The 26,802-nt window shown below is 29.6% G+C and overlaps 3 protein-coding genes across 3 annotated transcripts; 2 read left to right on the forward strand and 1 right to left on the reverse strand.

Moving 5' to 3' along the window:
* Positions 1-4,624: 4,624 nt before the first annotated feature.
* On the forward strand, positions 4,625-10,311 carry LOC114162821. The gene is made up of 10 exons (XM_028046803.1): positions 4,625-4,831; positions 4,989-5,202; positions 5,662-5,819; positions 5,952-6,097; positions 6,208-6,270; positions 6,367-6,459; positions 7,349-7,513; positions 8,420-8,511; positions 9,008-9,177; positions 9,637-10,311. Exons 1-10 carry the CDS (start codon positions 4,729-4,731, stop codon positions 9,951-9,953), a joined length of 1,521 nt encoding a protein of 506 aa, XP_027902604.1. The 5' UTR covers positions 4,625-4,728; the 3' UTR covers positions 9,954-10,311.
* Positions 10,312-11,249: 938 nt separating this feature from the next.
* Positions 11,250-14,222, forward strand: LOC114192327 (50S ribosomal protein L25). The gene is made up of 3 exons (XM_028082055.1): positions 11,250-11,754; positions 11,909-12,038; positions 13,585-14,222. The coding sequence occupies exons 1-3, from the start codon at positions 11,341-11,343 to the stop codon at positions 13,806-13,808; spliced, it is 768 nt and encodes a 255-aa protein (XP_027937856.1). The 5' UTR covers positions 11,250-11,340; the 3' UTR covers positions 13,809-14,222.
* A 7,289-nt stretch (positions 14,223-21,511) lies between these two features.
* LOC114165184 (BTB/POZ and MATH domain-containing protein 4-like) lies at positions 21,512-24,884 on the reverse strand. Its single transcript, XM_028049850.1, has 4 exons — positions 24,454-24,884; positions 23,291-23,642; positions 22,326-22,605; positions 21,512-21,848 (listed from the first exon to the last, which is right to left on the reverse strand). The coding sequence occupies exons 1-4, from the start codon at positions 24,834-24,836 to the stop codon at positions 21,694-21,696; spliced, it is 1,170 nt and encodes a 389-aa protein (XP_027905651.1). The 5' UTR covers positions 24,837-24,884; the 3' UTR covers positions 21,512-21,693.
* Positions 24,885-26,802: the final 1,918 nt, after the last annotated feature.

Genomic DNA, 26,802 nt, shown 5'->3' on the forward strand with positions numbered 1-26,802 from the left:
GTGAAGGGATTTGATACTCTATTTGATTTGTCTATGTAGTATCACAGGTAAGAGAAGCTAATTTCTATGTCTTAATTCATGAACCTGTTAGAACTGCAGATTGTGTGATTATTTTGTGATTGATTGAGGTATATGAGATGTGGTATTGTTTGTGATGTGTGAAAGTTGTGGATGTTAGAATGAAGTTGTTTGAAAATGTTGAAATCTTGTATTGCAATTGGAGTTATATGGTATGGATGTCTGGTATAAATTTGAGTGTGATGTATGTTGGGTATCTGTGAAGTTTATGAGGAAAGTTTAGAAATGCTTTAGGAATGTAAAATTTTGCAAAATTCAAATTTTGTAGAATTATGCAGACCCACTAGGCGAGTCTTTACTCGTTGGACGAGCTTCACATAAGGAAGTCACTGATTCAAAATTCACTGGGTGACCATTTGCTCGCTGGGCGAATTTCACGTTAGGGATTCTCTAGTTTGGAGGTCGTTGGGCAAGCATTTACTTGCTAGGCGATTAAATTGAATAATTTTCCTCTGGATCTCTAGTGACATACTCGTTGGGCGAGCAACCTGTCGCTAAGCAAAAATGTACTCTTCGCCCAACAAGATGATATGTTTGTTGAGCGAGTGTATGGATACCTATTTTGAATTTTGGTTGATTTTAAATTGAGAAGTTTTGCAATTCTGTGTGATTGTTTAGTATTTTATATGAGAATTAGATGTATTAATACTAATTCAAGAAGAATTAGTTACGAACTGTCGTACTGTATGTATTGAAGTGAGGATTGTCTTGACAATTATCCCAATGCTCTAATAACCATTCAAATTCTCAAATAGAGAGGAATGAGGTATGTGGTGAGAAGAGTAGAAGGTCCTAGTCTAGGGTTTTTTTCTTGACCAAAGGTGTTAACAAACTAACCTTGTGTGTGGTAGAGTTTTACTCTTTATTTGTTGCTCTGCAGAGTATGAGATGCCACTACAAGTGCACAACTATCTGAATCCAACCTCAGTGCATGTATATGGATAAATTGAGTCTTAGTTTTATATAGTTGCATGTAAATAACTAATTGTTTGGGTATGATTTATGTTGTTACATTATGAATTGAGTTAATTCTTTAAAAATTCATTAGCTTACCATTCTTTTGTATTTGTTGTTTTGGTGTCTCTTTCTCTTTTGCTATGTTCACTTGATTGATGTGAGTAGTTGAAGATTCTACTGTTGGTTCAATGCAAGAAGGTAGAAGAGATGTTGTAGAGTAGTTGTATCTAGATAATTTATATAAGAATTATGACTTCTTTTGAAAACTCTTAGGCAATTTTGTATATAAAATTGTATTTCAGTTTATTTGACTTTGTGGAATGACTGTAATATGGTATTTATATGTTTAAGTTTTATGATGTAAACTATCAGATATGAAATATTTTGTTGGATGGTTTGGACTTTTAAATGAGATGTTACATCCACCGAGTAAAACCTCTCCGCATTTTTTAAAATCTATCTAAGATATTGTAGTTTGTAAAATCTTAGAATAAATACAACGTCTAAATAACCTTCTCAAATAAATACATAAGATAGTTACTTGAAAAAAACAATTAAGAAAATACTTGAGATTTTACTAAAATGACTTCAAAAAGATAATTAAGTAAAAAATAGGTATAATTATTGATTTGGTACCCCAACTTTTTGGTTAAGTTCAATTTGGTACCCATACTTTTAGTTTGTTCAATTTAGTACCCCAATAATCTAAAGAGATTTAATTTGGTCCTCTCTGTTAAGTTGAAGCAAACATCGTGATCGTACATAACACGTGTCAAGCCATTAATTTTTTAATTTTTTTTAATTTTTTTTTAAAAAATTACTTTTTAATTTTTTTTTTAAATTTTTTTTTTCAAAAAAATTAAAAACTGCCATGTGTCAGTTTATCATCGTGTCACGTGGCAGCTTACAATCATGACATGTGACAATTGTAATAGTTGTTTCCAATTTAGTACCCCAATTTAAATTTTTAGTTCAATTTAATAACCAAATTTTTTAAAATGATCAAATTTCGTCATCTCCAATTTGAGACCAAATTAGTAAATAAGCTTAATTACAACTTATATAAACATGTTACAATAACTTTTTCTAATATATACATCAAATCATTTCACCTAAATACTTAAATTATTTTATTTTTTACATTTCAACCTTTGTAATTTTTTACACATGAAATTTTTTACACAATTCTTTTTTATACTTGTAAAAAATAAAATAATTTGGATATTTAAGTGTAGTGATTTGATATATAAATTCAAAACAACTTTTTTAACATGTATATATAAGTTATAATTAAACTTAGTTACTAATTTGTTTTAAATTTGAACGGACGAAATTGGAACATTTTAAAAAATTGGAGTACTAAATTGAACAAAAAATTTAAATTGGGATACTAAATTGAAAACAACTATTACCACCTAAATACTTAAATTATTTCATTTTTTACATTTTAACCTTTGTAATTTTTTACACATGAAATTTTTTACACTTGTAAAAAATAAAATAATTTGAATATTTAAGTTTAGTGATTTGATATGTAAATTCAAAACAATTATTTTAACATGTATATATAAGTTATAATTAAACTTAGTTACTAATTTGTTTTAAATTGGAACGGACGAAATTGGAACATTTTAAAAAATTTGAGTATTAAATTGAACTAAAAATTTAAATTGGGGTACTAAATTGAAAACAACTATTACCACTGCCACGTATCATGATTGTAAGCTGTCACGTGGCACGATGATAAACTGACACGTGGCAGTTTTTAAAATTTTTTATTTTTTTTAAATAATAAAAAAAATAAAATAAAAAAAATAAAAATTTCATAACTTGACACGTGTCCTATACGGACACGATGTTAACTCCAACTTAACGGAGATGACCAAATTGAATCTCTTTAGATAATTAGGGTACTATTGAATATCAAATTGAACTTAATCAAAAAGTTGAGATACCAAATCAGTAATTATACCTAAAAAATATTTTTGGTAGAATTTGTAAGTTTAGAAGAATTAGATGAACCATTGATGGTTGAAGTAAATTAATATAGAATTATTATATATATATATATATATATATATATTTTATTTTTTAAAATTATTTCAAATATTTAAAGAAAAAAAGTCTTATAAGTTAAAAATGTTTTTTGGAAGCTTCTTTTTGATGGAGACATTTTAGTTTTAATAATTTTATACCGTAAAAAATCTCCCGGCCACGCAATGTCTCTATTTCCCTCCAAAATGTTTTATCCCATAAGCAAAGTAAAATCACCAATATTCAAACTGCACACTAAAAAAGTATAAATATACCACTTGTCTGAATCAATATTACTGTTTTATTTACTTTAATTACATTAAATAATATATTTCATTGTTAATGTTAAACTAACTATAAATAATATGAATACTATTTTAATGAACTAAAACTAGATTTAAACTTTAAATAATTTTTATAATATTTAAAGATTGATCGTCATATCTACATGAATTAAAAATATATTTAAATTTAAATAATTTTTATAATAATTAAAAATAGACTGTCATATTTACATGAATTAAAAATATACTTAAACTTTAAATAATTACACCTTATTAATATGACGTCCCTTCATCACTCCAAAGTAGCACAGCTCTCCAGTAATTTTATTATTGACTCTTTCTACCAAAAGGTCACATTTTCAAAGAATTTTCTTCTTGTTTTAATTGTTTAAATCAATTTTAATTTTTTATATGATTCATGCTATTATCCGATCTTCAATTCATAGGTACATATTATATGATATAAAAAATTATAAATATTTTACTACAATTAAATAAATTTATTATATTTCTTAATTTTCATAAAAATAGCTTACAAAGAAAGGAGATAGTAATTTTCTGTGCAATGAGTATAATTTTGAATGTTTGTAGCTGTATAGTACCTCAACGTTACGTATCCTCTACGCATTTCCAAAATCAGTCCCCGCGTAAGCAAAAACCATTGTTGCCTCAAAACAACGCAACGCTGTAAAAAATCAATTCTTTTCTCTAATTAATATATATATATATATATATATATATATATATATATAATTTATTCTTAGGTGTTAATAAAAGTAATTAATTCGACTGATTTCAGTATTTAAAAATAAAATTTATAGTTTAACAAATTTAATAATTTATATTCGTAATATTTAATAAAAATTATAAATCACACATAACCATCATTGTCTCATAAGATACTAATTAATATCTATAACAATATATAAAGAGGATTCTCTCTTTTGTGTCCACATTTCATAATACCAAATATACCCTTTACAATATTATTATTTATTAATTTTTTAAAATTAATAATTATTTTTATCTATTTTTTATAAAATTGTTTATCTTTTTTTTATTCATCAACAATTATTCTCTCTATTTATTTCATTTTATTTTTAATAAATATACATTTATTTTATATATTAACTTAATAACATTATACTATTATTATCTACTAATATAATATCATTCATATTTAAAAAATACACACAGGCGCGATAGCGCCTGTGTTTACCCTAGTATATCTTAATGTATTTGATATATAAGCAGAATGAACGAGACCCAAATCTATGAAACCATGTCTTGTGACTTAACAGCAGAGGAAGCAGAAATCGAATAGCAAAGAGCGCGGTGCGGAGCGTCTTGCTTCAGAGGCTCCAATCACATATCTATGGGATCTTTCCACTCTTCCCTCTGTTTTCTTCTTTTCTTTTTCTTTTTCTTCTTCTCTTCTTCACTCTCGGATCCCCACAATAACCCTCTCACACTCAAAGGTCAGAACCACCCTCTCTCAAACACCATTTTCATAAACACAGTGATACTTCCTAGGGTTTCTTCGGTCCCTTTCAAATTCCACTGCAAAACCTTCGTTTTTTGAATTCTTAGCTTCCTTTTCCAAATGCCGGTTCTTACTGGTTGTCATTACTGCAGGTGTGGATGTTGAAAAGCCGGTTTTGGAGTTTTCACCTTCCGTGCTTTCGGGTTCTCGAGGTGCTAAAGACGCTTTGCGATGCGAGCGTGTTCGAGTTTCCGGCCTCTCGAGAGTGAAACTTGGGAGCTTTGCTAATTCGTTTCATGTTACTTTGGCTCCCTCCGCTTCGATTCCGGAAAAGTTGCATGGCAAAATTCAGGTTTGTTTTCACAGGTAAGAACAAAAAATGGAGTTGAGGATTGTTTATTTATTTATTGGCTGCTTGATTGTATTTTCTATCCTATACTTCGTCAATTTTGCGAATTTCGTCCCATCATTTATCCTGGTACTCTAATTTGGTACACAATATCTTTGTCGTGACAGTGCAAACTAGTGTCGTGTCATGTATCAATATTTCTTTAATTATTGGATGTCGTGTTATAGGTCAATCACAATTGAATTATTAGAATACTTGGAGGATTAAATACACAAAAAAATGGGGAGGCGAAATTCATGAGATCGTGAATAGGGGAGGAAAATGCAATTATACCTTGTTTTTTTTTTTTTTTTTTTTTTTTTTTTTTTGTTGTCGCTGTATCTACTTCGCTCAAGTGCACGTTTGGCACGTACACTGTCGGTATTATTGTTTCAGCTAATCTATGGAGGTTCCCATTTCTAATTTACTATGTTCAGGAATAATACGCTTGGGTGGTGTCAATGTGAGAAAGATGAGTGGAGGAGTGTACAGAAAGGGGTCTGGAATGCTGTTATGTCACCATTTGAAACTAGATATGTTGATGTGAAGATCAATGGAGAAATATTGGATTCGGTTACGGTTGCTCTTGAAGAAGGTTAGTTTGTTCCACCTTAAAAACTTGGGCAGGTGGGGATAGGGGGATTGTTCTTTTGTTGTGTCTTCTCTTTGTGATTTTTTTGTTATACTTTTGGTGCTAATTTTTGTATGTTTTTAAAATATGTTGCAGATTTTCAGCAATGGCGCCTGGTTTGTCTTGCAGTGGGATTGATACTGCTGTTGTTGGCTCCAATTGTTAGCAGTTGGGTTCCGTTTTATTATAGCACTTCGATGGCTATAGGGATCTTTCTTGTCATTATTATCCTTCTTTTTCAGGTATCTAATTATATAAATTACTCTCGTATCATATTTGAATTCCATTTTATGCTTCCAAATTTTCCTCGATTGTTTGACATGTTTTTAACTAATTTCTTATTATAATGTAGGGCATGAAATTAATGCCGACTGGAAGGAAAAATATCTTTTACCTTACCATCTACGGATCAGTGGTGAGTTTGATTTTATTTCTGACCATTGTTCACTTGCAGATTTTCATGTTTCATGGCAAAATTATTGGTCTTGACATTATTACCTGTGTTGTTCAGGTTGGAGCTGGATCATTCCTTTTGCACCAATTCTCTTTGATCTTAAATTCTATTTTTCAGAGTCTTGGGATGAGTGAAGAGATGTACAATCCAGTAAGTATACTAGTCCATTTCTACTTTATATAAATCGGTGCATTAGACAATACATCTTGAAAACTAACCACTACTTTGTAGTCTTTATTTCTGATCCTTTTTGTTACATTTTTTTTCTCATACCTACACGTATATTTCTAATGAATGATAAGCTAACATTTTGGAACTCATTTGAAACATTATGTTTTCACTTTCATTGAATAATTCTTTTAAATATTTCCAGACTTTGTTTCTGATCTTTACAATATGTTGTGCTATCTTTTTTGTCCATTTAGAATAACTTTTGGTACATTTTTATTTCTCTTTCGCTTAGCTAAAAAAGCTTTTGGTCAACAGAAAATAGCTACTAAAGAGGTGGCAATGGCTTTGTCTTTTCCAGTATAGTAATTTGGTTTTCTGAGACTATATAATCATTTTTATATATCCTTGTTGCCCTGGTGTGCGAACCATCAATCACCAAACACTAATGGTTAGTCCCTGATCTGTAGTTACTCACTTCCCCTTTACCTCTCCCTTTTCACACACTCTCTCCCCCATTTGGCGGCATAATATTTAATGATTTATGGAATGCTAGCCAGCTTTGCTTGTCTGTTGGACATATATTATCAACTGTTGGCCATATTTTTAGTGATTGCATGTTTATCAAACATCTTCAAACATTAATGGTTAGTCCCTGATCTGTAGTTACTCACTTCCTCTTTACCTATCCCTTTTCACACACTCTCTTCCCCTTTTTGGCGGCATAGTTTTTAATGATTTATGGAATGCTAGCCGGGTTTGCTTGTCTGTTGGACATGTATTATCAAATGTTGGTCATAATTTTAGTGATTGCCTGTTTATCAAACATCTTCAATTTTCTCGTTAACTAATTTCCCTTGATGCTTTTCAGGTTGCTATTTTTGTAATACTGGGCATCATATTAGCTGGAGCTGCTTTAGGCTACTGGATTGTTAGGAGGTTTGTAATTTCAAAAGAAGATGGTAGTGTGGATGCTGGGGTTGCTCAGTTTGTGAAATGGGCAATGCGCATTATTGGAACCACTTTCATTTTACAGGTCTGCATCAAGTATTATCATTTTTGCTTTTAATATTTTAAAATATATTTTAAAGGAGTCATAGTTTGGTATACTTTAAATTTACAGCATATATTAAGCTTGGCAAATGAATAAGATATACAATATTTGGCTTCTGGAATAGTTTTATATGTTCATTCAGGTAGAATACAGGTTTGCATCAAGTATTCTAATTTTTGCTTTTTATCTTTGAAAATAGCTTTTAAAGGAGTCATAGTTTGGTATACTCTAAATTTACAACATAAATTAAGCTTAACAAATCAATAAAAGATACAATATTTGACTTTTGGAATAATTTTATATGTTCATTCAGGTAGAATACAGTTAAAGTTTCAAAATATTTTAAGTAAAAACAGATAAAATATAAGAAAATTGAATATATAATATAAACTGCAAAATGGTCTGCTTCTTTTGGATTTAAAAGTAAAGGAAATATAGTAGTTAATGAGTATTTTGACAACCGAACAGTGAAAATAAGTTACACATAATGCACACACACACATACACACTCTCATATATATATATATATATACACACACACACACACACATACAGAGAGAGAGAATATTTATCATTAATTTTAAAATTTCTGCAATGATAAGTTTTAAAATAAAAATAGTGTAGACTATATATAGATTGTTAACTTTTGTGTTTGTGGCATATTTTGGAAACAATGCCACTGCTTTCACCTGATTTGCACACTAAATTCTGTTGAATGCATGACTACTTCAGATTGCGATGAGATGGTTATATTTATCTGTGTTAAAATTTAACTTATTTTTAATTAAAACCCTCTTGTAGTGTGATATTTCACCATTTTGGTTGGCCACATACTCTGACGGATAATGTTCATTTCCCTGTTTATTCTAATTTTCATTTCTCTTTCAGAGCACTCTTGATCCTCTTCTATCTATTGGAGCTTTGATCTCTTGCGGAATTGTTTGCAAACTTTTTTCTGCCACAAAATGGCTTCATGGATGGTAAGTATGACTTCTCTTTCTGCTTTATTTTTTTTTATTGATGTAGAATATTGTCTGCTGGACATGTTGGCCATATTTGCATGATTCGCCTTTCACTTTCAAAAAGCAAGGGAGTTTTTGTATGTTCTGCTTTTGATTGGTCATGGTAGTTTTGTCCGAGGAACATTAGATTAGAGGATTGTCACAATTCTGACCATTTGTTAATAAGGCATTTTGGATGTTTTCATGCATTTTTTTATATTTTGCTTTTGAAGAATTTAATAGAATTTAATCATCTTGTTGGAAATGATCACTGATTAAAAGGTTGAACATTGTAGAGGTCTTAGATTCAAGATTCATTAGTGTCTATTGAACCAACAAAAGGAACAAGGAGAAAGTGGGATCTATCAACATATACTGGACTTATTTTACTTGCATCTTTTTTTCCTGTCATTGATAACAAGTTGAAAGCTTTCAAGCTTTTCACTTCTATGTATGCTTTTACGATTTCATGTAGGTATGAAACTTCAGGATATGATGACTATTCCCTGCAACGGGTGAAAGGAAGACGAGGTCGTGCAGAATTCCTTAGCAAGTCAACCCCTAAAGGAAAACTTTGGAGTAGCCCTAAAAGAAAAATGTGGGATAGCCCTAGAAGTTTGGCATGGACTGACTCTCCCGTGAGAGGTATTGTTTCTTGTTGCAGTCTTCTTGTATGTGTGATTGCTACATATTGTCCAATCTTTTGAATTTTTTTTATCTACTTCCGAATATTTTGGAAATTTCTTGCACTTAGTTGTTTGTGAAGATGATCTTTAAGTTATATGTTGGAAATTTCCTTTTTCTTTTTCACATTCAGTTATTTCTTTTTTGGAATGATTTAAACAAATACCACAAAATAAGTCAGTGCTGGATTATTTATTTCCATTTTCAGCATTGAGTTGTGTTTTCAAATTGGCCCTCAGTCTAAATTCCAAAAGAACGAACATACTTTGCTTGCTTATAATTTTTGTGTACTTTTTTTTGGCAAATTTTTATTATGAATTTTGGTGGGTACTATTATTCAAAGACCTGAGTGTCTGGATATATATTTTGGTTAGAACAAAAATGGTGTGAATATGTTATTTGATTCATTGTCTACTGCAGGCGTTGTAACACCATCTTCTGGGATTTCATCACAATCTCCTGGGATTCATACGGGGCGGGATTATTATTCAACCTTTCACAAGACCCGGAACAGAAAGAAGTTCACAAAGCAAGAGTGGGATGAGTTCACAAGAGAATCCACTAAGCAGGCTCTAGCAGAATGGGCTGCCTCTCCCGAATTCACTGATTGGATTGTTGAACATGCAGACAGGATCAAAGTCCTTCCAAGTGAGAGCTCAGACGAGACAATGGGAAGTGAATCGGATTCAACGGATGTAGGAAGTGGTAGTGGATTTCGACTTTTTAACTGGCAGTGACTGGAGAATGGATTATAATGTACTAACCAGCAGAAATAGGGAGTTAGGGAGCAATGACAATAGTTGATCTAGGTAGGAATTTAGGGTTCTTTGCTGACCAGCGCAACACCGTAGATAGTTTTATCAGTTTGCCTGGATTTTTCAAACTGCAAAGCCTGGGCAATCTTACTAAATTTACTGTCATTGCTTATTATTTTTTTTGCCATTATTTTATTGTTTTTCTTATGTTATTTTTGTTGTAATGTTTTTTTAATTCTTAGTTCATTGTAATGTGCTTTTTATTCTGAGTTTGTAGTAGTTTGCAATGTGTAATGTGTTAAGTACTTGAACAAATTTTATATTTCCCCTTTCCTATTTATAGTAAACGTCACAATCAAAAAGTCATAAGCAAGTTCTTATTTTATAAAGAAATTCAATATACTTAAGTAAAATGTACTGGTAAATGAATTCTTGGATAGTTTTAGACTTTTAATAGACTGGTATTGATATGGTATAATGTTCACAATTTTTTTTCACATTACTAACTTTATGCTTGGAATATTTATAATTGACGAGTTACGAAGTAGTACAGTGTATTTAATTTTCTAATCCCAGTAAATATTCTGTAATCACACATTAAATTTATGTAAATTTAAATAACATAAGAAAAATATATAACTTTTAAGGAATGTGGAACGTATGTTTTAAGACTAAAAAGATGAAAACAATTACAATGAAAATGTACATAATTGATTTACAGAAATTTATGTTTAAAACTAAAGATGGAAAAAAAAATATATATCATGTATTGTTTATCCACAGAAAAGTTAATTATAAGTTTAACTTTTGAATTTGAAGTTGTGCATTCATATTTTATGCATGGTGAAAAGTTGTATAAATGCAAAGCGAAATGTACTTTTTAAACTTGTTTTCACGAACAGACATTTAATAGAAACTAATTTATAGCATTAATCATTATTTTTTAAAAGTTAACATAATTTTAAATGACATGTAAGATTATAAACTCATGCTATCATGTTAGAAATTAAATCTTACATGATTCAAATATTAGGGTGCCAGTTTTCATATTTTGAGATTCATTTTGAAAACAAAATAATCTTATGCTAGTCCTGCAAGTAACCAAATCTAATCTATCATTTATTTTTATTTTTTTCTGAGTAAATTAACGGTCATTAATTAAGTTGGACTATATTTTGTTTTACAAGTATATTTAAGAAAAAAAAATGGTTAGTATTAGATTTGAGATCACGTGTATGTCACGCGAGGAGCACCACATTTGGTTCAGGTGCTAGCTAGTGAGTGAATCACCAAGAGAGGCACCGCAGCCACTTCGCGTCACAACCCAAAACAAAACCCTTCTAAACCCTTTATTCCTTCACTCCAAACTATGTATCTACCCCGCCACATCTTCACCAAACTTTCCCCGCACCGCCGCCACTTCTCCCAATCCGCGGCCGCTGCCGTCCTCCACCTGCCGGAGCCGCTCACGTACCTCGACGGCTTTCCTCGCCCGGATCCCAAGCACGATGAGACGATCTTCGCCGTTCCCCGCGCGGACTCCGGGAAGAACATTTCGGCGAAGGAGCGACGCGTCGGGCGCGTGCCGAGCATTATCTTCGAGCAGGAAGATGGCCAGCACGGCGGAAACAAACGCCTCATCTCCGTCCGCACCGACCAGATCAGAAAACTCGTCAACCACCTCGGCCGGTCCTTCTTCCTCTCCCGCCTCTTTCACCTAGAAGTCCGCACGCAGTTCGACTCTGATGACGTCGTTGAGAGCGTTCGCGTCTTGCCTCGCAATGTTCTCTCTCTCTCTCTCTCTAATTGTATTATATTCATCGTTTTTATTTGATAACTGATCCTCTACTTCTGAATTTATGATTGTGAATTTCCTCATACAATGAGTGGCGTTAAATTTGATTATGGTTTGTATTGAACATTTGAGAATTTCGCAGATTCATTTGAAAGCTGGCACAGACGCGCCGTTGAATGTGACCTTTATAAGGGCTCCGTCGCACGCCTTGTTGAAAGTTGATGTTCCTCTCGTCTTCAGAGGAGATGATGTATCGCCTGGACTCAAGAAAGGTTAGCTCTATGTGGATAATTTTTTGTGGTATTAATTAAAAACGTAAAATTAATTTAGATTCTCCTATTAGTTGAAGTTTTTTCCATCTCACTTCTCGTGACCTGCATAAGTTGATTTTATCTTAGAGAAAAACTTGAATTTATTTTATCTTACTTTTGCTTTTCATAACTGCTTACAGAAAACTTTACCAAAATATGGGGAACTTTATGATTTTCACATACAGTTTGAATCGCCTCTTAATAATTTTATCAACTTTTTTATTGTATTGTAAATTATTCTGCTTGAATTGTCTATACTGTATCATAAATTTTTTAGGCCAGGAGAGAAGCTTGAGTTGATGGTAAAGTTTCATAGTTTATTTGTAAACCTAATTATCATGGCCAAACTCTATCTATTTGGCTGGAAAATCTGTAGCATTGGATATTTTGAATTTAATTGTAGTAGGCTTCATGCTAAGTGGTGAATGTGATAGACTTTTTTCGTTATAATTTTGAGTTCTGATGTCTCTTCATGTGGCATGTATACCAAAAGTGTGGCTAAGTGCTGTGGAACATGGATAATCTTTTTGCTTATGGTAGTTGGTATTGGTAAATAAATATGTCTTAAGGCTTAGTTTTATTATGGTCAAGTAAGTGTAAGAGGCTCCTACGATTGTAAGGTCTGAATGGAGAGGCTGTTTTTGTTATTGTAACCATTAAAGCAATGCCTACTAGTTGATTAGGTATCATGTAACCCTACTTTTATTGATTTAGTGCTCTTTATGAAGAATAACCTCCTATAACAAGCCTGTTTTTGAAGCTTATCCTTTATAATGTCTGCGTAGGGTAAACTGGATGCTTTTTTACATAATTTTATTATTTGTAGTGTGTGCTATTTTAATCTGACTGATAGTTGCTTATATATGGGCATTTGATATTTTATCATGTATTGTTTGTAGTCCGAGTGATCTTGAATTCATCTTGAGCAAGTTTATGAGTATACTACTAGATCGTCTAATTATGCGTCTGTTTTTATTTTTTTATTTTTTTCTGTTCTTGTTCTCCTTTATTATAATTCAATTGAGTTGTTTTCTTAATAATATGCTGTTTCTGCCTTGTAAGTTGTAGTCAACTGTTGTATACTTGGATAAATGTTTACTCACTCAGATCAAGAACAATTTGGATCCTCCGGGAAATTGTAATTTATGAGTATTTATTAAATTTTTTTGAAGAAATACTGGAAAGACCGGCTCAGAATATGATTTGGAGACTCGCAGGATACTTGTTTAACTTGTAGATTTGAAAAATGAGAGTTGACTTAGTCTATTGTCTTATCAAAGTGCCTGATGTTGATAGTTATTATTAGAATGGTAGAACATCAGTTCGCTCAAATGATTCAAATGTAAGATTTGTTTATGCAAAGCGAATGGTTCGTGATTCATTATTCGACATTTTTTCCTTATTGCTTGACACCTACTTGTCAAAACATTTTGTTTAGTTCGTTGTTGTGTTGCGTGTATGATGTTTTACTTTGTTGAATATTTTAATCACTTTACAAATTTGGCAGGTGCTTCTTTGAATACCGTGAAAAGGACCGTTAAGTACTTGTGCCCTGCTGACATTATTCCCCCATATATTGACGTGGATTTAAGTGAGTTGGATGTGGGCCAGAAAATAGTAATGGGAGATCTCAAAGTTCACCCTGCTTTAAAACTTCTTCAGCCAAAAGATGAAGCTGTTTGTAAAATTATGGGCCAAAGAGTTTCTGAAATACAAAAGAAATCTAAGTAACTGCCTTTTGTATCTTTGGGGCTAACGCTGCTGCACTGAAGCATTTTATAGCTAGCATGTATGATTCATTATGTTTTTATTAGTTGATTCTTGGCAGCAGTGGGGGACACGGATGTAGAATTCCAACGTTAGCCTTTTGTCAGGTTCCTTTTCTTACAGTTTCTCCCATATTTCAAATCTTTGTTTCTGCCGTTTCTTTTGGCAAAAATGAATACCTAGGGGATGAGAATAGCAAGCGATGAGTTTATGTATGCAATATCAATTAGTCTTTTTTGAGTTATTGAGAGCAAGCAGAGAGGGTTACTACCACTGATGTCCTCATGTCCTTGATAATAATACTTCACACCGCCTGTGTAGAACTCCAATTTGACTGTTAAGGTATCTGACAGGTAATTTATAAATTTGTATAATGTTTGTCACAGTACTAGTTTACATTTTTCGTCCATGATCTAAAAATTGAGCTTTTAGATCAATAGTTCCAAATGATTTGAAAATCGGTTGCTGCAAAGTGTCTTGTTTACAAAATCAGTGTAAACTCGCACTCAAAGATTCCTACCTGTGAAAGTAGTTTTCTATGGTAACTCTAGTTGGTGCAAAAATCTATAGATGTCTAGTAAGTCGAAACAATTCTCTATGAGCCTAATGTAATACTTCATATGTTTTCAGGATAAAGTTATTTATTCTAGTGTCGTAACAAAGAATGTGAGCAGAAACAAACTTGTCCTAACATTAATTTAGTCATTATTTGATTGTAAACATAGTTCTGATCAATGTATATAAATAATTGTTGATATTAACTGAAGTAATTTTAGCTGATGTTGATAACTTTTTTTTGTTAATATCGATTGAAAAAATCTTGTTGAACTTTGATAACAAATAATACAAATTAAAATAAATTTAAGATATTATTAATGTTGATATTTTTAAATTATTAATAATTATTTGATATTTAAATAATTTTTAATATTTGATGATAATTGAAATATTTTATTTAAATAAAAGAAATTTAACTTTAATAAATTGGAATTATTTTATTTAAATGAAATTATTTTAAAAAATAAACAATTTTAAATTAGATTAATTCAAATTGTTTTTTTGTTTTGCTTTTACTATTTTCAATATTTTTAAACCCATCACAAGGTTATGCATAAATTATGTAAATTTCAATTTAGGTCAAGTATTTATGTTTGACACATATTCGTAGTCGGTATTTTAGGATATTCTATTGATACTTATTAATAAAGTATCTAAATTTATAAAGTTGTATTACATTGCAATAAAATCTTTGAATAGTGATCAATTTTAGTAATAACAAATAATTAGTTACTTTTAGTGACCAATTTATATACCAGTTTAAAAACTAAAAATTATTGACAACTAAAATAGTTCCAAAAGATTATAAGTGGTCTCTAAATTGATAATTAAAATAATTTTTATTATGAATTAATTTTTAAATAGGTCAATAACATTATCTACCATGGTTACCAAAATAATTGGTTTTTAAATTAGTCACTAATATTAGCTATTAAGGTTTTGACTACAAAATAATTGATCTCTAATTTAAATTGGTCTCTAATAACATATTTTTGGTTACTAAAATTGGTCATTATTTAAGAGTTTTCTTGTAATGATATTTTTATGATGACAATTTATTTTTTAGGGTTAAATATGTTTTTGATCCCTTAAGTTTCAATAAAATTTGTAATTAGTCCTCTTTGAAACTTTAGACCATTAGTTCTTCATCTTTGAAAATACGTGAATTTAGTCTTTTTAACTAAATTTTGTTAACTTTATGTGACGTTTCAAACATGATTTATGATAATATTTGAGCTAATATTCAAGAGAAACATGAAATGCGCTTGAAACGTCAGATAAACTTAACAAAATTTGGTTAAAAGAATTAAATCCACGCATTTTTAAAGATGAATGACTAAATTTGTCTAAAGTTTCGCAGAGAGACTAATTTCAAATTTCACTGAAACTTGAAGGATCAAAAACATATTTAACCCTATTTTTTATGTTGACAATTTTATTATATATGATTTTAATTTGAACTTACAGAATAACAATCATATATTTAATATATTTTTAAGAATTATTGTATATTTTTCAATATTCTTATATCACGTATTTATCATATATCATATTATATGATTTTTAAAATAAACATATCGATGTATTATATACATATCGTATCTAATACATTTATCGTATCTAATACATTTATTGTATCCGTACATCATATTACATAACATTTTACCGTCTAGTGATATTCTTCCGGAGTAGCTTTTGTAACTTAAATATTAACTATTTTGAATGAGCTACATTAAAAAATGTATAAGGATATGTGATCAGAACAATATATGTATCATGAAACATTTCCCTAAACATGCAGAATCCTTATTTCATAGCGAACATATTATACTTCTAACATGCCTATTCTGTAATCAAAATATTATACTCTTTACATTCCTATTTCTTTTAAATATCAACTGATTATAAATATAAAAGTGGAGACCAATCTCCAAGAAACACTAGACATCTATGTCAAAAGTAGACGATCATGAATCAATAAACAAACTACTTTGATCAAATTCTTATCCTTATACATAAGTCCTACAAATTGAAAGTACGAAAGGCTTATCAACGTATGACCCCTGTACAATAAGTTAAATAATATAAAGATAATAAATAAAGATAAAATATAAACAAATAATGAGGACCCGTAAATAATAAGTACAAGTTTATTCGAGGTGAAATTGTGCAACAGTTACTCTGTGCTGACCTTAAGCTTGATTTTGAATAATAAAGGCGCCATGATATTAATAATGTTGAATATTATTTGGAGTAGAACGATATTGATCTATTTAAAACGTTGTATTTAATTGTTTTAGTTTCTTAGATATATAATCGTAGTCTAATCTATAAGTTCTTGTGATGTGTTATTGCAGATATTTTTTGTACCTACCTATGCCGTTATAACTTCTGTTGTTCTTCTGGTGACCATAGTTGTGTCTCCCGTCATCAATGTCATCTACAAACCAAGCATAGATTTGAACGAAACAAGCTAAAGATTATACAAAAACTAAGAGTTGATGTAGAGGTCTGATTTATAGCATGTGTTCACAATACTCGTCAAGCTGCAAGCATGATTAGCATAATTGAATGTTTTAATGCCATGAGAGTTTCCCCTGTGCATATTTTTGCCTTGTACCTTATTGAATTTACTAGATGTGTTGCTACTCTAGTTATTGCACATATAAGGAAGCATAAGAGCCAAGTCAGAGAACAAAACTTGAGCAGGTCACAGGAAAAGTTAGAAAGCATTCACAACACATTTGATACACTTAGAGAGGCATTTAATGTTGTTAGAGTTGAGACCTTAAATGTGGTGTCAGCATATACAATTATTCATGAGGACATATACCACTCAGCAGAAGAGAAACACGCAAGCTTAATTCTTCTTCCATTTCACAAACAATTAAGTTTAGAAGGTAGTCTAGAAGTCACCAATATTGTGTACAAAGATATAAATCAAAATGTAATGTAAGGTGCTTCCTACTATGTGGGAATATTTGTTAATCGTGATTTTGGGTTAGTTCCCAAAATGAACCATCATATTCGTGTGGTCTTTGTTAGGCCCCCTGATCATCGTGAGGCCTTAGCCATTGCATGGAGGATGGCAAGAAGTTTAGGAACACAACTATTAGTGGTTCAAATTCTTCTATTGGGTGAAATGGCAGAAGTAGATACATTAGTTCACAATGAAGCACAAGGGTTAGATGAAGAGTTAGATGAAGAGTATATATAAACACATTCAGACTTACCGCAGTTAACAATAATGATTCAATGTCCTGCTTAGAGATTGATGTTCATAATGGTGGAGATATTCTTGTAGTCTTCAATGAGATAGAAAAAATTGGTTGTGATATTTACATAGTTGGTCAAGGGAATTGTAGGAACTCTAAGGTCTTCTCAAATTTGTTAAAGTGGTGTGAGTGCTTAGAACTTATAGCTATAGGGAACATTTTGATGTCAAGCAATTTTGGTTGACGCTCGTCTGTGCTAGTTATTCAACAGTATGGACATGGAGGAATGAATTTTGGAAATAATCTTAACCAGAAGACCACTAACAAAGGCACATTTGAGTTTGTCGTCTAAAGACAAAATAAGTATGAAGGCCTGTAATGAAGCACAAGGACTTACAAGAAAATGTTTTCTTTGCTTGATGTATATTAATTTACAGTATATAAGTGGTTGCATACCTTACTTGATAAACCAGTTTTGTAAGATTGAATTAGACTTAAAATTCACTTCTTAGCAAATGTGATTATTTGTTCAATATCATATAATTTCTTTTGTGTTTAATTTTAGTTTTTGTTTTGTTTTGATATCATTTTATATAACTCAATTAAACTAATAAACGAACAAATTTCATTTTGCTTATATTTCTTAACCAATTTTTGAATACTAATTTTTATTATTTTTTAAAATCCAATTTTTCTTATTATACATTGATATTTATTTGCAATATTTTTTCTTTTTCGCAAAATATTTTTCTTTTTATTCGACAAATACATGTATTATGCAACATTTGTAACTTAATTTAGTTTTAGTTTTATCATTTTCTTGTTCTCTTTTATATTTGTATATACTCTTGTTACGTAATCACATGAATCTAAGGTTTACATGATTGACCTAACATACAAAGAAAAATTATAATGATAAGAGAATGAGATAAATCCTTTTTTATTTTCTTCTACTATATCGATGACATCATTTGCTCAACTAACGATATAATGACACCATAAATAGAAATGTATAGTTGGAATTATGTTGTCGATGTTGTAGTTGTTGGCAAAAACAAGCTTGAAGCAAAGATTTGATAAAGTCAAGTGCATGAAGATCATATGTGGTTGATGAAGATTGATGAATATTTGCTTGAAGATTATGTTTCAATTGTATTAAAATGTAATTGATGTGTTAAATGTAATGATTACATGTTATATCATGTTGGTGGACTACATGACATAGGTTATATGTCTTGTTAGTCTTAGTGTGTCCTTTTTAATCAGTTAAAATGAGTTTTAACATGTTAAAAGACTTGCTATATATAATTTCTGGTATGAATGTATTCAATCAGTTGAATTATTTTTCAATCGACTGATTTCACTTAAGTCAACTGAAATCAACTGATTGTACAAAAAATTCAACTGATTGATTTCACTTAAACCAAACTATATAAGTTATGTTTTCGAAAGCAAAGACACGATTCTTGAGTTTTTGAGCGCAAAAAGTTGTCATTCATCACTGGAAAACTCTCTCTCTTTCTCTCATAGCTTCAAGGTGTTGATTGAAGATCTTGGAGACATTTTGGCTTGGGATTAGCTTGAAGAACTAGTGTATGGTTGGCTAGGGAGAGCTACCATCAGATTTTGTAGTTCTTGTGCTTTTGGTTGTTTACCTGGTGTGATTCTTGCAGGGTGTTAGGTTAGATTTTTGCGTGAGTAAAAAATATTATGTATTTCTTTGTTCAAAAGTGTAATCTTGGTGTGTGATTTGTAAAAATTTTGAATATAGTGGAAACCAGACTCAGGTTGTCCTAGTAAAATAGATGTAGCTCTATGATTGAGTGAACCAGTATAAAAACAACTGTGTCATTTTCTTCTTTTCATCTCACTCACTTTAAAAACTCGAGAAAACCAAGTAATTCATTCTTTGTTGAGCTTTAATACGTTTCTGTGTAATATGATGTTGCATACTTGTTAGAAATATTGATTGGAACAAGTCTTGTGTGTAAAAGTTTTTTGTTTGAGTTAAATCTGTGAATTCTGCATTATGCATAAATTCTTAGAATTTTAGTCAATTGATTTGAAATTTTAATCAATTGATTCATAGGCTAAAGAACAAATTAGTATATTGTTTTATTTTTTGACCGATTGAAAGTGTACTAGTCTGCAACTTTTGCATTCATATTTTGTGGTCTATTCGATTCAATCAAAAGGGGTTTTAAGCTTTTGAAAAAGTTTTAAACAACCAATTTAACCCCCCTTCTTGGTTTAAATCACCATTTCATATCTAACATTACTAAGTTGTTACATATCACTAATTTGTTTTAACCTTAGGTCCTGTGAGCAAAAGAAAAAAGAAATAAAGGTTAAAAGCACCATAGTAGAAGAAACATCAAGAGTAAGTGTAATTTATAGTATCTTTCTTCCAGTGAAGTAACACCCTTGTAAGAAGTCCATGTTGTGAATTCTCTCTACAAAAGTTATTCCTTTGTATTCAACCTTCGTTTTGGTTGTAGTAAGAAGTGATGGAAAAAATATTTGAAGTTCTTAATCTCATGGGAATATAAAAAAAGGATATAGTAGTGACCTATGTACTTGTGTTGTGAAGAGTATCTTGTGCATTTTGTTGAATGGTTGATCGTAGAACCCTTTGAGAGTTCCTTAAAGAAGAATTGTACATAGTCCAAAATGTTAGGATAAATCAATATAAAAACATTATGTTGTTCTTGCTCTTTAGATGATTTATTGTTAAACATTATAATACTTTGACTAAAAAGTCTCATGCTCTATTGATCTCTTTTTGAACCTATATGTTATTTTAGTTTAAACTTAAAATATTAAAAAAAATGTGATCTCAATTTTATTTGCTCAATATTATGATGCCATTAAATCAATATAATAATTCCAACAAGTGTTTCTTCGCTAACAAAACTTATCTCAAAGTTTTGGAAAAGTTATAAAGCTTTTTCAAATTTATAATATAAAGATTGCTCTAAATAAGTTGCATATATAACTCTAAGTTTAATGGAATGTCTTGTCTAAATATTTTAATCCATTAAAATATATTTTAGTTTATTAAAATAATTAAAGTGTTAAATTTAAGCGACTTAATCCTTTAAAATAATATGAAATTTCAATGTTTAAAGCTTCAAGTAAAATAATAAATTCAAATTTTTAAAATATTTTTCATTTCAAATTCAAAAAACTTAAAAGAACATTATAAAAAATTAAGTATATTTTAATTTATTAAAATAGAAGTAAAGATTTCAAACAAACTATTTTTTTCCAAATAAATTGTTTTCTTTATCTCTGTTAGATAAACATAAAGAAACAACTTACAACATTTTTAATATATATATATATATATATATATATATATATATATATATATTATAATTTACATATACAAATATAACATCAAAAGTTATCATCAATTGCATCAAATATTCAAACTCTAAACTTTTTTCATGTACCTTTAAGCAAATAAAAATCATTCGACCTATTCAAAGAGATTTTAAAGAATGTTTGAAGTATTATTAATTAGACTTGAGTAAGTGAATAATACTAGATAAATAAATTTGAATAAAATAGATTATTAGACTTGAATAAATGAATAATATTAGATAAATAAAGTCAAATAAAATTGACAAAAGTCGTTAAGTTCAAAAAGAGAATTACAATTGAATGGTATAATTTCGCATGAAAATAATTTTTTAATATTTATGAATTTATAGATGTATTTTAAATTTTATTTTTAGTTTTCAATCAAATCTATTTTTTCTTTAGTTTTGGACGTCATATTTTCCATGGATTACATCTCCCATGGTCTCATCAAATAACCATAATTGATGTCAACACAAAAACAAAATCATTGCTCACATATGTTGGAAAAATAAAAATATATAAGTCGATAATGCTTGGATCTTAACTAAGTTAGGGATATCATAATTAAAGTTGCTTTGATAAACAACCAAGACCGAACCTAAAAAAGAACATAAGAATATAAAACAAATTTGATAATATATCAAACTTTCACATCCAATATCATCCTTGGACTAATTTTCCTAAGTTGGTTGTCTTACATTCATGTCCCCTCAATGACCATTATCTGAGGATTGGCTCTTCACAGATTCATGTTTTTGTTCTCCAATATATGGTTCCATGCATTCTACCACAGTTTTCAGCAGTTCGGCTTGCATCAATGGATAATTTTGAGTAAGATATTTGAAGCCGTCAGATTGCATGACAGCTGCAACAGTCATAATAATGAAACAAACCATGAGTATCAACCGTCATGAATTTCTATTTTCTGTTAGTTTCTTTTACTATTTTTTACTATACCAACATAATATATTTTTAATGTTCAATAGAATATAACATCAAAAACACACAATAGAGAATCTGGATTCAACTATATTATACAAAAGTGTTGTAAAGTCACTAATAATACAGACAAAAAAGAAAATGATTTTTTGACTACTAAATTTTGACAACTTTCTTTTACAATCTTAAGTGGCATCTTTTAAATAGTTTTTCATTTCTTCATTTTCTAATTCTTAATATTTCAAAATCACTTAAAAAATGACATATTATGTTATAAGAAAAAGTTGTCAAAATTTAGTAATCAAAATATCAATGTCCAGACAAAAAATAATTAAATTATAGCACAACCAAAAAAGTAGCTGTTTATGAACTGTATAATGCAGAGTTTAGTAGGAAAACTCACCAGTAAGGTTTTGAGCAGCAAATTTTAGACACGCGAACTTTAATTCAGCTGCATGATTACGATCAGCGAGAAGTAAAATATAGACAACAGAATTTATGGATATATTATTGCAAAGTACATATTCACACATCAGCTTAAGTCTTGATAAATCAAACTTTATTGCAGCTGCTAACAACTTTACAGGAAATGTTTCAGATAACGAAGAATACAGTGATGGACGTGACTTATAAAGCTCTTTATCTGGTATTAGAGAGTCTCTGTAAATAAAATGAAGCAAAGCCTGTTCGACAATATGTAACAAAGAAACGTTAGATAACCAAGCAAATGATTCTGTATATCAGGTATATCTAGAAATTTTGGAGACTTCAATGAAAATTAATATAAAAATTGTTAATGTATATTAATATATTTTTTTTTCATTTTTAAATGTTTTAAGCTGGAGAATTATTTATTAGAGTTTTATATATAATTCAAAAATTCTAATTAATATTTTACTCTAGATAGACAATATTGGTTAACTCATATCCCATATATCTTGTAGTATATACATAGTTAATTTTAGATATGATTTAAATAATTTTAGTTTGAAAAAACCTATTCCAACTATAAATGATGTATGTATTTGGAAAAAAAAATATAATCTTTGTATGTAGTTTAATATATTTTTAAAGGTGTACTAGTTTTATTTATTAGTAAAAGTGAATAATTTAATAAAAGAGAAAAAAAAAATCTAAAAGTGAATATATTAACTCTAGATTGAAAATGAATATTTTCTTCCAACAATTTTTATCAATAGAATTGCTAAAACATTGTTTTTGAAACCTTAAATAATGATTTTTTTTTATCCAAACAAATGGAGGTCCTGGCTGCATGACACATTGAAAGTAACCTAGCTAATAAGAAAACAAAATGTTTCAAAAACATAAAGAAAAAGTGAGCATTTTTAACCAATGTGTTGTTGTTACCTTGAAAACCTTAGGTTCAATGTCATTAACAACTATTTCACCATCTTCATTCTTCTCCGTTCCATTAACAATCTCAGTTAGAAACAGTTTTGAGCGAGTAGCCAATACAAGCTTATGAGCATGAAACTTTTGTCCTCGAACTGAGAAAGTAATATCAGAAAAGGCCCCAGAATCTAACAGCACTCCGAACTGTTCTCCCATATCAGACTCAGGAACTTGTATTGTTTTTAACTTTGAAGAATCACTGCACGCTGTCACCACAACACCAATAGTGCACCTTATCTTCAAGCAGTCATTCTTCAGAAAAGTTGCAGCTTCAAGATCTTTCCGATTGCAAAACCGGTTATAACCCCTAACACACAAAACAAAACCACTGCATCATTATTCACAATCCAAAATGCACTCCATCGAAAACAGATAAAACAGTTAACTCCATATCACATTCAGAAAATCACAAGGTCTGATTAACATGCTAATTTTTTTGTCTCAGATTTTAACTTTTGATATATGGTTAGTTGATACAAATAACATGCTTTTGGCTGACAATAAAATGTATAACGCTTTTTTATCTTCTGAATTTGTAAAACGGTTAACGAAAATAAGTCTCACATCAATTAGAGATAAAATCAATTTCACAAAATATACATCAATTAGAGATAAAATCAATTACAAAATATATGTAGGGTTGAATTAGATTTTAAGTCAATTTTTTAACATGATATCAAAATTATAAGTTAAAATTTATTATAGTAAAATTTATTGTTTGTTGGATTTAGTGTATGTTTGGTTATCCGTCAATATGATGTAGTTAAAATTGATTTTTTAACACAGAATCATAGAATCGGTGTGTATTTCATTTTCAAAATCTAAGTAAAGAATAAAAGATTCACGTAACTGATTGTTAGGTCTACACTGAAAAATCAAGATTATGTAGTTAGAATTGATTATTTTAACACAAAACTAGAGAATTAGTGTGTGTTTGATTTTCAAAATCAATTAAAGAATAAAAGATTCACGTTGAATAAGAAGCAACTAATCGGTGGTGGTCTACATCCGAGAATCGATTCACGCTGAACCAATTGTTGACTAATTGTTGTTCTACTTGCTATGGGATGTTTGGTTAGAATGAAAAAAAATGAAAGAGAAAGAAGGGAGAAACGAACCACATGCTGCCACGGCTTTTGAAAACGCAGGGACCGCATTGGAAGGAGTGATCGTAGTGGGTAGCAGCATGGCGCTTCCGTTTTGGTCTCTGATCGAGCAAGTTGATTTCATAAAAGGTGGAAACATCAGTGGCGTTGGAGAAGAGTGTGATGAAGAGAGAAACATAAGTGGAGTTATCTTTGGAGTATTTGCCATCTGGGTAGAACTGCATCCCCCACTCGTACCCTCCAATGCTGAACTTGTTGCTCGCAACGCATTTTCCAATGCCCATTCCCTTTGTCAAAGAGTAGCCCTTTATTTCGAACGTGTGAGACCCCAACACTGTCTCTGTCACGGATTCGGAACTGCTGCTACGCTCTTCTGTCACCTCCTCCATCGCCATCTTCCAATTTTTCCAACCAACACTCACTCTGCGGGATATGTCAATGGCTTCTCATTTTGTTCGCTTCAAATAAGTAATCCACGGAAAATGTTAAAACGGAGGAGATAATTAATGATTTCAAGAGAAAATAATTGTTTGAAGAACAGATTTAATGATTTAAAAGGAAAATTTAATGTTTTGTGTGCATGAGACACGGTTTCTATTCATTTTGAAAGAGATGTTTAATGCGTATTAAATACCTTATTTATTAATTGATTTAATACTTTTTTTCATCTTATCCTTATTTGCATGATTAATCTCGCCGGTTCAAATTTATATTTCTTTCCTACTTTTTACTTTTACAAGGTAACGGGTGTCCAGTAAAGGGCTTGACCATTTAGGTTATTATATGTGCCAAGTGATGAATAGTTTATTATAGGTTAGAATCATTTTTTTTTTCGATTTTCGACGAATTTTATCGAATCAGTTATAATTTTGTTTTTATATTTAAATAAGTCTTAATTTTTGTTATTTTTATTGAATTTGATTTTTTGTTAATATCATTTAAATCATTAAAGACAATGAACAATGTCCGCTACATATCACTTCAGAGTGTTTTTGACTTTTTTTCATATCTATTTTTTGATATTTTTTAATTTTTTAATTTTTTAATTTTTTTAATTGTCCATGTTTCAACTCAACAACGTGTCAAGTGTTAGAATCAATGTTTTATATTCAGTTTAGTCCCTATATTTGTTATTTTTTGTTCAATTAAGTCTCAATTTTGTTTAAAATTGAATAATTTTGTCTTCCTTGAAGTTGTGTCCAAATTTAATATTTATATAAAAGTTATAATGATGTTTTTGCAAAAATTCACATTTTTATTAAATATTTTTTGTTTAAAATTACAACAAAAATTGCAATGATGAATATTAACATCATTGATCTAAAATTTTAAAATTAGTCTTTTATCCTTCAAATTTTTGTTATAATTTTAAATTAATTGTAACCTTAAACAAAAATGTTTAATAAAAGTGTGAATTTTAATATAAAAATTAAATTTGGTCTCAATCTGGAGAGAGACAAAGTTGCTTCAAGGTAAAAACAAAATTAAGACTAAATTGAAAAAAAAAAAATATAGGGACTAAATTGAATATAAAACATTAATTCAGACATGTGACATATTGTTGTGTTGACATGTGGACATTTAAAAGAATTAAAATAAAATATCAAAAAAATCACAAAGTGACACATGACATGGTACACTTCTGGTTGCCACGTAGACATTTAAAAAATTAAGAAAAAAATTACAAAATTTAAAAAAGATTAAAAAATAAATCAAAGAAATTATGAAGTGACACGTGACAGTCACTCTTCGTTACCGTTAATAATTTAAATGATGTTAGCAAAAAAGGACCAAATTGAACAAAATTCACAAAATTGAGACATATTTGAACATAAAAACAAAATTATAATTGATTTGATAAAACTTAACAAAACTTAACGAAAATTGAGATGAAAAGGATATTTTAACCTTTACTATATGTGCCAAAAAGAAAATATGTCCGTAAAGGGGTTGACTATTTAGGTTATAACTATATAAGTTTTGATAGTTTTTTTGAATATAGGTTAACACATTCCTAAGACCTCTTGTATATAATTAGTATATAATTTATCAATCTGCAGTTTAACAGAAAAAAAAAAAAGATAAGCAATCCGATATTCTATTAATTTATTAAAATAAAATAAATTATGTTATTGTATTATTTAATTGATATATTTTAAATATAAATATTTAATTTGTTATTATTTTAATAGGTAAAACAACAATTATCTCAATTTATTTGTTCTTAATTTTACCCTTTAATAAATAACTATTTTTTTAAAATTAAAATAATTGTTTTACCATTTTACCAATAATCGCTTTCACTACAAGAAAATGTTTCATTAGTAACCAATTTCAGTGATCAAAAGTTGTTAGTCACCA

Source organism: Vigna unguiculata, chromosome 1, assembly GCF_004118075.2.
Source record: "Vigna unguiculata cultivar IT97K-499-35 chromosome 1, ASM411807v1, whole genome shotgun sequence".
Taxonomy (NCBI): Eukaryota; Viridiplantae; Streptophyta; class Magnoliopsida; order Fabales; family Fabaceae; genus Vigna; species Vigna unguiculata.